Source organism: Mastomys coucha, unplaced genomic scaffold, assembly GCF_008632895.1.
Source record: "Mastomys coucha isolate ucsf_1 unplaced genomic scaffold, UCSF_Mcou_1 pScaffold11, whole genome shotgun sequence".
Lineage (NCBI taxonomy): Eukaryota > Metazoa > Chordata > Mammalia > Rodentia > Muridae > Mastomys > Mastomys coucha.
In genome coordinates this window covers 34,872,435-34,886,642 of record NW_022196893.1, presented here as the reverse complement: position 1 = coordinate 34,886,642, position 14,208 = coordinate 34,872,435, and the positions used below count along the sequence as shown (strand labels likewise).

Genomic DNA, 14,208 nt, shown 5'->3' with positions numbered 1-14,208 from the left:
AAAATATCATCCTGAGTGAGTTAACCCAATCACAAAAGAACACACATGGTATGCACTCACTGATAAGTGGATATTAGCTCAGAATACCTAAGATACAATTCACAGACCACATGAAGCTCAAGAAGGAATACCAAAGTGTGGATACTTCTATCCTTCTTAGAAAGGGGAACAAAATACCCATTGGAGGAGTTACAGAGACAAAGTGTGGAACAGAGACTGAAGGAAAGGCCATCCAAAGACTGCCCCACCTGGGGATCCATCCCATATACAGTCATCAAACCCAGACACTATTGTGGATGCCAACAAGAGCTTGCTGACAGGAGCCTGATATAACTGTCTCCTGAGGGGCTCTACCAGTGCCTGACAAATACAGAGGTGGATGCTCTCAGCCAACTATTGGACTGAGCACAGAATCCCTAATGGAGGAACTAGAGAAAGGACCCAAGGAGCTGAAGGAGTTTGCAGCCCCATAGGAGGAACAACAATATGAACCAACCAGTACCCCAAGAGCTCTCAGGGACTAAACCACCAACCAAAGAGTACACATGGAGGGACCCATGGCTCCAGCTGCATATGTAGCAGAGGATGGCCTAGTTGGTCATCAGTGGGAGGAGAGGCCCTTGGTCCTGTGAAGGCTCTATGCCCCAATGTAGGGGAATTCCAGGGCCAGGAAGCATAAGTGGGTGGGTTGATGAGCAGGGGGAGGGGGCAGAGGATAAAGGGTTTTCAGAGGGGAAACCAGGAAAGAGGATAACATTTGAAATGTAAAAAAAGAAAATATCTAATAAAAAAAGTAAATTGATAAAAAAAATATTAAGCCCCATGAAGAGCCAGATTAATCAACAAGAAAATGTAGAGAGACTATATTGATACATCAACTGTCAATCAAAATGGCAACAGCCTATGGCTTAGGCAGAAAACAAAAGGTGGGACATCTGAGAGGATAAAGAATCTGGGAGAGAGCCAGGTGCGGGAAGATCCAACCAAGAAGATATAAGAAGACAGACGCATAGTACCTGAGCACAGGTAACCAACTACGTGGCAGAATGTAGGTTAAAATAAATGGGTTATTTTAGTTATGATCTAGTTAGAAAAGAGTCTAACTACATTGCCAAGGTATCTGTAAATATATTTTGAGTCTGAATCTTATTTTGGGAAGCATGGGGTTGGTAAGAAAAACCAGACATAACTTCCTCAAGGAAAAATCAATAATGATTTTTTAATCTTAGATGTTTGAATAAATTTTAACACTGAAATAAATTTTATATACCAACTAAGCCTGAGCCCTCTACCTAAAGAAACTTTCAACTTCAAGTTTCTTTCAATGCAGAAAGTAAAAAAATCCCAGGGAAGTGGTAAGTCGGAGACATCTCTGTATCTACTTCCTCCCCACAGCTTTTTCTCTACTGTTTAATAATCCCATTTTTTCCATATCAGGAGTTTTCACATGAGCCTAAAATCCTGGGTGGAGGTAGGAGAAAGAAGGCCCATTTCATATTATATTCCCTCCTCACCTTCAGTGCAATATTGCTGAAGCCTGGCAACACCAGGGGCAGCTAGTGTGGGGAAAATCTACACTTTGATGCCAGTCAGAGTCAAATTCTTAATTTAGTTCAGTACAATGAGCTGAGCCTTATGATTTATTGTCTAAGAGTCCAGGTTCTGGACTCAGAACCTTGAATTTGCATCCTAACTCTACCAGTTACCAGTTGATCCAGTTTATGTACCTTTAAATGGGACTACACTGATAGTAATTTGTATCTCATAAAACTATTGCATTATATTAATCAGTTTATGGGAAGTGATAACCTAGCTGTTTGCTACATATCAGATCTTTCAGTGTTCTAAATGTGTTACCTCAAACAATATTAATAAGACTACCGAAATATGTGCAAACCTTTAGGCTACCCTCAATGAGTTGGTTTTCCTCATCTATTAAATGATGATAATTCCTTATACAAGTATGGAGGTGATTAAATTATTTATTATTATTTAGCTCAAGGCCTGGTATATTGGATATGGTATACCAAAAAAAAAAAAAAAAACCTAAAATTTTGATTTTTGAATGTGTAGTGAGATTGTCCTATCACTTTCTATGGAATTCTGTATTTGGCTCCTGTACTGGCTGGTTTTGTGTGCCAACTTGACACAGGCTGGAGTTATCACAGAAAAGGAAGCTTCAATTGGGGAACTGCCTCCATGAGATCCAGCTGTGGGGCATCTTCTCAATTAGTGATCAAGGAGTTAGGACCCCTTGTGGGTGGTGCCATCTCTGGGCTGGAAATCTTGGGTTCTATAAGAGAGCAGGCTGAGCAAGCCAGTAAGGAACATCACTCCATGCCCTCTGCATCAGCTCCTGCTTCCTGACCTGCTTGAGTTCCAGTCCTGACTTCCTTTGGTGATGAACAGCAATGTGGAAGTAAGCTGAATAAACCCTTTCCTCCCCAACTCGCTTCTTGCTCATGATGTTTGTGCAGGAATAGAAACCCTAAGACAGCTCTCCATAAAGAAAATGAGCAGACTGAAAGGTAGGACTTATTGTGGCAACTGGTAGTCTTTAGGGATTTACTGAGAAGATGATACTGTAGCTCCTTCTCTGAACTTGAAAAACCATTCTAAAAACATTTAATTATCCAAGAGCAAAGCCTAGTAAAGTGGCAGTAACTAGTAACCTAGTAACCTAGTAACCATCAACCAGAATCTCCTGAGAAACTCTTAAAGGCATACTCAGTCAGCCTGCATTCTTAAGATTCTGACCCAGTAGTTCTGGAGTAGAACTAAAGGGTCTGTCACTTTAAAACTTCCTAGTGATTCCCACATGCAACCAGACTGAGAATCACTTCTCTAAGACTTTACTATGACATCAAAACTTTCCAAACTTCTGAGAAACATAGAACCCATGGTGAGAGGAGAGGGACTGAACAGAAAGCTTGGACAGCAAGTTAATTCCCTTTGTTAACTGGAGGGTGCTGTGCTCTCTGTCTTCTTAAACTTCTTGCATTGACACAATACTTTGAGAATAAGGTAAATCTCACAATCCTTATGCTAGGTTTAAATATGACAGTGGCTTCGAGGAGTCTAACAGTAAATGGCCTCTATCAAGTCATGGCCTCCCTCCTTGGGAAAAGTAGTTTTTAATTAATGAACAAACCAATATTACCTGTTGTCACTGTGTAGCCCCCAACAATAGTTTTTTGTTTATTTGATTTGTTTATTTAGCTTATTAAGATCAGACTTATAAGTATGGCCCAAATTCATGCTTTCCTAGGCCATTGGCTGAAATAACAGGTTTTCTGAAGACTACATACAGATATTAAAACACCTTTTCCATTATTGTTTTTTAATCTAAAGATAATCATTTATAACAGCAGGTTTTACAAGCTTTAATTTGTCAGAAAGTCAATTCACTTCCTTATAAGTATCCATGGTTCTAGTATATTCATTAATATACAGTGAAAACATAAAGAATCACCATGGCTAGTGTTCCCAAAAGCTACCTCAGTCTAAATCTCTAGATTTAATCACCAAAATGCCCTGGGAAAATCTAATATTTAACAGTCTAACTCCATGCTCAGCCAAATTGAAATGGGCTGTTCTAGGGCACTATTCTAACCCTATCACTTATACCACTTGTACTTGATCTTTTCTGACACACAAACACCACCACCACCAAACTATACATTACTGCTTTGCAGAAATCTCAGCGATATCTGTTGCTTGGAAACTTGGAAGTCCTTGAAATGAATGTCTGCTTGGATAGCTAAAGACAGCTAGCCATGGGGGAGAGCGTGCTTCCTATTGGCAGTAAAATGCAGCAACTTTGAGATGGTTTATTTTCAGCTCACTTTTAGGAGTCTTCATGTGTTGATATCCACAAGTTTAGAGATTTCAGGCTAGTTTTCTTAGGTAATGTTAAGTAGCCTAGACTCAAAAATTATATTGTGGTTCTTCTGATTCCTTCTCAGTGGTTATGCTGACTTATCTAACAATTAGTAGCTCAGTTTTAGAAAAATTGGAGATGAAGTAGAGCGGTGGACCCTAAAGGAAGCAGCTTCCCAAGCCTTGCTTTCTCTAGTGCACAAGTGTAGAATTTAATCATATCCAGGTCTGTGATTTTTCCAGGAATTCTTGCCCGTTAATATTCTATTTGAGAAGTAAGCACTCTGTTTAAAGCAACCTACAAGTATGTATAATCTTAAATTTTGGCTTCCCAAAATAAAGAACAGAGACTTTCCCCTATGGTCTAACCAGCTAAGCTATTGTTTTTGTTATTCAAATATGTCTGTGTGAGTGGTATGTGTGTCCTCACGAACACTGAACACTTGAGAGTGGGTATCCCTAATGGTAAGAAGAAGGTGTGGGATCCCTAGGAGTGGGTATTACCAGCATTTGTCAGTCATCCAATGTGGGTGCTGGGATCTGAACTCCAGGCTTCAAGACTGAGCAGAAACCAATCTAAATTGCTGAACCATCTCTCTCCAGCCCTAATACCACATTGCTTTTAAGAACAGATAGGCCTATGTCAAAACTGATCTTAAGTGGTAATCTTTCCTTTTATAACCTATGATTCCTGACTTTTAGGACTAATGGAGTTGGAATCCATAGAACTCTGTCCCTATGATCCAAACCACAGGATACCTGCCAGCAGGTTACAGTACCATCTGGCATCATGCAAAAAGGTAAGTTTCCCCAATAATAACTGTAAATTACAAGAGAAGGAAATTTTTTCAGAATATAAAAAAAAATAATTCTTTGGTTTTGCTTTTTGTTTCTGATCATAGCTAGAAACGAATCGTTCTTAAAGTTGAGATATAATATCTCTTCAGAAATTTTCAGTTATGAGTGGGGGATGGAACACAGGAAAAAAACCTAACAAGAATTATTCCTTCTAGAAAAATCCAAAGATAGCTAAAAAGATGGCTAACTGCAAATATAATGCTTGTCATGTGGTCCCAATCAAAAGGCTCAAGGAACATGAGGCCAACTGTATCAACAGGACTGCAGTGGATGATGGTAAGCTTTTCACTTGAGAACAGGTAGATATGACCAAATTCTGTGGCTTCCAACATCCCCACATCTCAGGGTGCTTTCGAAGCCTTAGTCAAACAGAGTAGATAAAAATTTGATTTTATATTCTACTTCAAGAACTTCTTTTCTACTTTGTTTCAGAGCCACTTAATCTTCAAAAGATTACTCACCCAACTTTTGAAGAAAATGAAAACTTCTCCAGTGCTGGGAATCAGTTTCCTGACCCTGATGTCTGGAACGTGGGTGAGCAAGGGTGAAATGGAACAGAACTGTGAGCAGAAGTGTGCTTTAGAACTAGCAGATAGTAAACACAGCCTGAGTAAAATACTTATGCTCGTCTCACAAAAACCATTCACTACAAATCACTAAGTCTAAGAATGTCACCTGTCTCTAGAGGGATGGCCCAGTTAAAAACAATAGTCTAACAGCCTTTGACCAAGATGGAACCTTGATCAGCCAGAGGCAAAATCATCCTGATTTACATGGTAAAGATTGTGCAACTGAAAATTCAGACTCAACACATAGGTCCTTATTCACATAGTACAAATTACCTGCTAGGAAACTACCAAAAACTGGCTATAACCAAACAAGCACATCCGCCAACTTGAGGCACCCCACTTGCACATCCATGTACCCACATTCTTGTGCTACAGGGGTATTTTTGTTACTGCCCAGCCTCTCTGCTCTTTTCTAATGTACTCAATAAGCAATTATTCCTTAAACAAAAGTATATTCAATAACTATTTTTCCTTTTAAAAAAAAAAAAGTAATCTAGCTAAAATCTTCCAGTCTTGCCAGACATTGTAACTTACCTGTAATCTCGGCACTCAGGAGGCAGAGGCAGGAGGATCTCTCTGAGTCAAGGCCAGCCTGATCTACACAGAAAGCTCCAGGACAACCAAGATCACATAGAGGAAACCCTGTCTCAAAAATAAATTAATTTAAAAAAAATAATAAAATAATTAATTAATTTAAAAAAACAAAATAAATAAAAAGACATCACCAGCTTTCAGTCTGAATGAAGTTATTTCTTAAACACAGTTTCAAAATGCTCATCTATAGAAGTCTGCCTCATAATTAAACTTAATATTAAATATAGGAAAGGGTTGTAACACTTGCCTAGCATGAACAGGGTCTTAGGTTCTAACTCCAGCACTGCAAAACAATAAAAATAATTAAATATACATGTTAGGGCAATACTTCTTCCCATAATATAAGCTCTAAATTATGTTAATGTTAATGGTATAATTTTAAGTGTCAGTATAAGTATTGCACTGACTAGTTTTATGTCAACTTGACACAAGCTAGAGTAATGAAAGAGAAGAGAACCTCAATTGAGAAAATGCCTCTACAAGATCAGGGTGTAGGTAAGCCTGTAGGTCTTTTTCTTAATTAGTGATTGATGTTGGAGGCTCCAGCCTGTTGCGGGTGGTTCCACCCCTGTGTCCTAAGAAACCAGGCTGAGCAAGCCAGCAAGCCACCTCCTTAGCTCCTGTCTCCAGGATCCTGTCTTCACTTCCCTCACTGGTGGGTCAGCTGTTACCTGGAAGTGTAAGCAAAATAAACCCTTTCCTCCCCAAGTTGCTTTTGTTCATTGCCACAGTAATAAAGACCCTAAGACAGACTCTGTGGCGAATAACAACATGAGGATACAAGCTTGTATCTTGCAAATGACAACATGAGGATACAAGCTTGTATCTTCCAAAGATCACACGAAAGGAGACTGGAAAGGTACCTGATTCATATTCCCCTGGTAAAACAGTTGTATATTCATACCTAAATGTAAGGAGGTAAACATGTGGTCCCTGGCAGAGCAACTTCTTCCCAGCAACAGCTATACAGGAAAACTAAAGAAAGGCTCTGCTACTAGCTAGCCTTCTCTGCAACAATCTGAAAATGCTCAGGCATTGTGTTTCTTCTTTCTTTACTTTCTAGATCATATGCATCATTTTCCTTCATTTGTTCTTGAGACTTTTGCTCCAAAGATGCTAGTTTGTGAGAGGTAAGATAAACTATATGCTCATCACCATCATTAAAGTTAATAAGTTTGACTTTTTAAAATGTTTGCTTGCTTGCTTGCTTGCTTGCTTAGTGTTGCCAGGACATATGGGCAGGTCAGAGGACATCCTACTGTCACCAGTTTCTCCTTCCATTCCATGGATTCTGGGTTTCAAACTCAGGTTGTAAGGCTTAGCAGTATGTATGTACTTTTGCTCACCCAGTCACCTCACCATTCCTAAAGTTAGATTTTTAAAGGGAAGATGGCCATTAGGCCATAGGCTCAAAATACATGAGCTTCAGTCACTAACTTAAAGATTTATAATCATGTGGTGTAGCTCATCTGGTAAATGCTTGCTGCACAAACATGAGGACCTGAATTCAGATCCCAGGCCAACAAAAAACAGTAAAGTATGGTGGTATGTACCTATAAAAACAGCACTAAGAAAGCAGGGACTGAGAAAGGAGGTTCCCTAGAACATGGCCAAGTAGTCTAACCAAATCAGCAAGCTCCAGGTTCAGTAGGAGACCTCATATCACCACCACCATCACCACCATCATCATCACCATCATCATCATCATCACCACCACCACCACCACCACCACCACCATCATCATCATCATCATCATGTGGAAGTCCGGTGAGATGTTCCAGAGGGTTAAAAGGTACTTGTTGCCAAGGCTGGCACCCTGAGTTCAATCCCCAAGACCCAGATGGTGATTGAACTACTCCCATAAATTGTCTACTGACCTACTCACACACACACACTTTAAAATAGGCTAGAGAATGGCTTAGGAATTAAGATTACTTGCTGCTATTCCAGAGGACCCAGGTTTGATTTCCAGTCCCCACAACAGATCAAAGCCCACCTGTAACTCCAGTTCCAGCAATCCAACATCATCTTCCTGCCTCCGTGGGCATGAGACACACATGTGGTGCACAGACATATATGCAGATAAAATACCAATATACATAAAAATTTTATATTTTTTAAAATAAAGTGGAAAACAATTGAAGAAACATTCAACACTGACCTCTAGCACACAGGCATACACACATACACACATACAATGTATATGGCTCTGGGTAATATCCTTCTCAACACTTCACTCAGGACTGTATTCTGTCAAGGCCTTGTATATACAATGGTCATGATTCTGTAAGACTAACTTCTCAGACTTAAGGAGACCATCTATACAAACAGCTCAGGATCCCTAGCCAAACAAGCTTAGAGAGCACACACAAAGGTTATAGGAGCTGCTGATGGAGTCACCTGCCACATGAGAATGAAAAGCATAGAGAAACCATATGAAACAAAAGACAGAAATCAAATGATTCCTACTATAACCCTTAGTAATTAATATAAATTATGTTGGATAATATAATTCTGACTGCCTGGAACTGGATATATCAACAGATTCCCCATTCCTGCCTCCCTATTAACTTTCTTGTGGTTCTCTCTATAGTGACTCAAGAGACCTACAAGAGGCTATGGCTGATAAGCATCCTAACAGCTTCAAGTCTTGGAGAAGAGGTAAAGTAACCTTTGTTGGGTTAACATCAAACTTTTAGCATTGTGATCTAAACTTGAAAAGACTCTTAGACAAACCTCTCTTCTAAATATATATTTATTAAAGCTATGGAGAATGGTGGTACACATTTTTAATCCCCAAACTCAGAAGGCAGAGGCAGGCAGATCTCTGTGAATTCAAATACAGCCTGGTCTACATAGTGAGTTCCAGTACAGTCAGGATTACAGAATAAGATCCTGACTCAAAAATGATAATAATTAATTAAAATATTAAAACATTGGTCTGGGGATTAAGTTTAGTGATAACACCATTGCCTCATATGCAAATGATCCTGGTTCAGTGCCCAGAGGGAAGAGTTATTCTGCTCCTCCTTGACCACAGTAGGATATAGGGAAAGCCCTGGGAACTTCTGATCAGACTGAGGAAAAGGCTGTCTTTAAATGCTACTGGCACATCTCAAGCTGTGAAAATGATACTACTTCAGTCTTTTTTTCTCTCCACAGGTCAGAAAAACTGATGGAGACATTGCCAATTAAAATGTCCACAGAAAAATAGAAGTCATTTTTAAACCTTAAGAAAATCTCAACTTTTAATAAATTTGTGATTGTCATCTTAACATGTTTTTATTTAAATAAAGAATATTTTCCTTTGACTAACTTACTTGATTTCTTATTCACATTCTTGTGTGTCACCTGAAGACTATGGAACTTATTTGCCTATTTCTATTATTAGAAGGGGAATTACCATCATTCTGTGAGTTGTGAATTTATTCCATAGATTATTCCCCAAGTATTTCCTCACTCACTGTCACTTATTGTGTGGCCCTCCAATCATTCTTCTTCAATCTGCTATACAAATCTTCCTAGCTTTTAAATGGTACAGTTTTTATGACAAGCTGAGTTTAGAACATAACTCTAAATCTACTTTCCTAACTCTGTCACCTCAATTTGCTCCCATCAAATTACACCTTACTTTCTATTGAGGCAGGATCACTCTGTAATCCAGGTTGGTAAACAGCATCAACTTCTTTTAAGCTGTATCTCTTTATTGAATTTACATTTTAAAATAATGGCACTAAGAAGTGGGGTTTTGGCTCTCTCTCTAACCAAGCCTCTGGAGCCAAGCAAGTCAGATCTGCCAGGGAGCCTCAGGCCTTGAACATTGATCAGTATCTGAAGACCCCATCCAACTCTCCAATGGCCCGCAACAACACCGCCAGCATAGCACAAGCCAGGAAGCTGGTAGAGCAGCTGAAGATGGAAGCCAACATCGACAGGATAAAGATGTCCAAGGCAGCTGCAGACTTGATGGCCTACTTAGAGGCACATGCCAAGGAAGGACCCCAGCCCCAGCCTCAGAAAACCCCTTTTGGGAGAAGTTCTGCACCATCCTTTATGTCTCAGAGGAGGCTGAAGAGAGTTGGGTCTCCCGGGACATAAATGTAGAGTTCCTAACAAAGTGGGCGCCTTTCTCGTCCACAGCATTTAAAGAGAGGAAGAAGAACCATCCTGGACACTCTGGGCTGTGCATGTTTAAAGAACTGTTCCCTTATGAGAATGAAAGCTGATTCCATGCCCCAGCTTTAGAGATCTGACCCTATAGACCAACCTGGAGGAGGGGAATGTATAAAAAATGAGATTTGTGTCACTTCTTTTCTGCTGTCCCTCTAAGACCTTACATATCTGCTTCATATTTATAAACAAACATTAAAGCCGGTGTCCTGAAAAAAAAAGTGGGGTTTTTTAGTTTTGTTTTTCTAGTTTTTTGAGTTACAATTTGTTAGAGTTAGTTTGTTAGGCTTACAATTATAAATATATTATCATAGTCAAAAAAACTATTGCCTTTTTGAGGTTCATCCCTACACAAACTTACTAGTCTTTTCAAATAACCTTTTTATCTCTAATTATGGCAGAAACAAAAGGAAACTGAACTTTGTTTCTACTACATACATTGCACAAAGAAGACCTACTGATGTTCTCACTTAAATTTATGTAATACAAGCATTTTTGTTTGTTTTTGAGTTTCTCAATACATAGTCCCAGCTAGCATCAAACTCAAAATTCTCCTTCCTTAGCTTCCTGAGTACCAGAGTTACAAGTGTTTATCACCTTGTTTGTTTTGTTACCTAAGCTGATCTTGAACTCCTGAACTGAAGTGAGCCCCCTCACTTCCAACTAAGGACTTGGGACTACAGACATTCCCAGCTGTACTGTTTGCTTTCATTTCCTCACTGAGGCATTGCATATTTCAATGTGTTGTAGTTTTGGGTTTCTTAAAACAGGGTCTGGATGAAGACTGGCATATCATTCAGTGCTTTATAAAGTACTTTCTACACACTATAAAGGTCTGAGTTCACATCATCAGTAACCACATAAAAAGCCAGGCATAGTTGTATACACCTGTAATCCTAGCACTGGAGACAAGATTCCTGGATCTCACTAGCCAGCTAATCTTGCCAAGTCAGTAAATTCCAAGTTTAATGAGAGACATTGTCAAAAAATACGGTGATGTGACTAGCAAGGGCTCTTGCTACCAAGCCTGACAACCTAAGTTCCATCCCTGGAACCTACATAGGAAAGAACAAACTGTAGCATGCATGTAACACACAACAAATGTTTGCTTTTGAATAAAAGGAGCCAACAAGATGGTTCAGTGGGTAAAGGTGCTTGCTGCCAATTCCTAGAACATGATAAACACTCCTGAAAGTGCAAGTGCTTCTCTAATATCCATCTACATGCTGTGCCATACACAACCATACAAAAACATACACTAAATAAATAAATGCAACCTGAAAGTTAAAAAAATAAGTAGAGAATAATAAAGACACATGACATTAATCTCTGGTCTTCACATGCATCTACACATGTACACATCCATCCCTACACACATGTGCATATATGCATGAATATGTATACACGCACATGTCACAGACACATGCACAGGATTATAGTACAATTTTGTAGTTTCGGTTTCTTTGAAAAACAAAAAATTGTAAAAATGTTTTTGTTTTCATCCCAGGTGTGGGATATGGGGCTCCTTTGGATTATCTGCGCTGCTGATTCTGATGTGCCTTGTACTCTAGTAGAGGTGTGATTTTGCCAGTGGCAGATAGGTTTTGCAACATTTGTGTAACATTTGGAATTCTGGAGACTTTTCAGGAAGTATATAAATGCTAGGGCACCAGGAGGTGAGATGAGTTGGTGGTGGTTTGTTGGTTGGTTATTAGTCAAAGTTTGTTAAGTAGTCATGCACAAAGAAGAAACAACAAGAAGAAATTAGATATCCTGACAGAGATCAAACTTGCCCCAAGGAACTTGCTGCTCCAATCAGCAGGAAGTAGTTTAATGATAACATTGCCCCCTTTCTGACCCCTGACTTTATTCAGGGATCTCTTTCCTTTCCCCTCTATTCTTTTTTTCTCCTCTCTAGTGTTAGGGGGTTGAAAGGATGGAAGAAAAGGGATAGAGAAGGGTGGAAGAAAGGACCTACAAAGCAGCAAAAGACAGCTACATGGGATCTCATGTAGCTTAGGCTAGCCTTAAATTCACTATATAACTGAGAATGACCTTCAATTCCTAATCTTCCTGTCTCACCTTTCAAGTGCTAGAATTATAGGCATCTCCCATCATACCTGGCTCCACATTCAGGTTCTTAAAATACACTTTGACTTTTTAATGGCTGTAAGACAAAAGAACGTTCCCTAGGAATATGGCCAAATATTATCATCTTAGACCTTTATTATATTTTCCTATGTGGAATCATCCCCTAATAGGCAGGTGGATGTAAATTCAAGGCCACCCTGGTCTATGTAATGAGTTCCAAGACATTCAGAGCTACAAACTCAGAGATCTGCCTGCCTCTACCTCCCTCATAATGGTATTAAAGGAACAGGACAGCATTGCTGGGCTATTTGTTAGCCTCTAATATAACATTTTGTCAAGCTTTAGTAAAGTCCAGACAAACTTATGGAGGTCAGGAGTATTTACTCTGAGGGGAAAAAAGAAATAAATTTTAAATTCCTCTTTAGATTTACTGATTTTATGTGTATGAGTATTTTGCCTGCATGTGCAAGTCTGCTGCCTACAGAAGTCAGAAGAGAATGTCAAGGTTACAAAGTTATAGGCTGTTGTGAGCTGCTATGTGGAAGCCATACAAAGGCTCTCTGCAAGAACAACAAATGTTTTTCTCCACTGAACCATCTCTCCAGCCCAACTGCAGTTTTAACATAGTTACCTCAAGCTGGGAATGAGAACACACAACTTTAATCCCAGTACTCAGGAAATAGAGGTTATTGGATATCTGAGGTCTAAGCCAACCTAGTCTACATAGCAAGTTCCAGGACAGCCAAGACCACACAGAGAAATGATTCAAAAATAAATAAATAAATAAATAGATGTGATTACTTCAAATACTTCCCAGATCCAAATGTTGTAGCTATTCCTATATGCCCCCATAACAAATAATACACATATTTATATAGCTTTGCTTCTTCTTTATTATCATTATCCCATGGAATATTTTAAGACAGGCATGATCCTGAGCCCATAGTTAAAGCTGCTGAATGTGAAGAGCCTTTATAGACATGATGAGGTATAAATAAATAAATAAATAGATAAATAAATAAATAAGAGAGAGCGAGAGACTCAGTACTCTGGGCTATTTCTATCATAATAAATCAGTCTTTCAAAATTCTTGGTGACTGGTTTCTCTTTTTCAAAAACTCCTACCAAGGCAAGTTATATCAATGGACTAATAACAAGACTTTCTAATTACAAAGTTTCTTGCCTGAAGTAAGGTTATCAGCTTGTCACTTTTCATTCACAATATAAATGGGGAAGGAGTACATTCCTCATGTCTTATGAAACATACACCACTGGTCCCACATCATCTTCCCTGTTGTCTATCTATACTCTATACAGGCTTCCCAAGCAGCTGCAAAATAAAATAAGGAGAGAAAAAGCTTCAAGTATTGTAGTCTCTTCTTGCCTCACATTCATTTACAGAGTAGATGATTTCTTACAGACATTGCAACACTAGTAAAGTAACCCACATTCTCAAATGAGGTAAAATCTATTCTGAGACACTGAGAAAAGTTTGGAGAGCCAGGCAGTGGTGGTGCACATTTTTAATCCCAGCACTTGGGAGGCAGAGGCAGGCAGATCTCTGTGAGTTCAAGGCCAGCCTGGTCTATAGAGTGTGGAGAAGTAAGTAGATATTGATTGAAGCCTGTATATTAAGTAGATATTGGTTGAAGCCTATATATTGAGTATATAGCTAGACAATGTTAGTTCTAAAGATCTAATTATAAAGCATGCAGCTATAGTTAATAACAATGTGTTATTACCTGAAATTTGCTTAGCAAATCTTAGGTGTTACACACACAGATGTGGGGTGGGGGGGCTTAGATTTATCACCACATAAGGTTTCTACATGAGTGCTAAGGATATGAACTCAGGTTTTCACACTTGAGAAAAAGCACCTTACTCACATAGCTGTCTCCCCAGCCCCATATGCCCTAATTTTGACAGATTTTGCAACTATATCTACAGAATACTTTTTAATGTTTAACTTTATGCTTAAATATTAATCAGAAATTATAATTGGATGACAGAACAAGGACTCAATAAAATTCAAGCCAGAAACCAAAAA

At 39.0% G+C, this 14,208-nt stretch overlaps 1 protein-coding gene and 1 pseudogene across 1 annotated transcript; both read left to right on the top strand.

Moving 5' to 3' along the window:
* Window positions 1-2,837: 2,837 nt before the first annotated feature.
* LOC116080891 (gametocyte-specific factor 1-like) lies at window positions 2,838-9,215 on the top strand. Its single transcript, XM_031357559.1, has 7 exons — window positions 2,838-3,024; window positions 4,582-4,679; window positions 4,893-5,013; window positions 5,170-5,271; window positions 6,964-7,030; window positions 8,494-8,561; window positions 9,063-9,215. The coding sequence occupies exons 2-7, from the start codon at window positions 4,587-4,589 to the stop codon at window positions 9,074-9,076; spliced, it is 465 nt and encodes a 154-aa protein (XP_031213419.1). The 5' UTR covers window positions 2,838-3,024; window positions 4,582-4,586; the 3' UTR covers window positions 9,077-9,215.
* Window positions 9,216-9,738: 523 nt separating this feature from the next.
* LOC116081028 lies at window positions 9,739-10,126 on the top strand (annotated as a pseudogene).
* The last annotated feature ends 4,082 nt before the right edge of the window (window positions 10,127-14,208 follow it).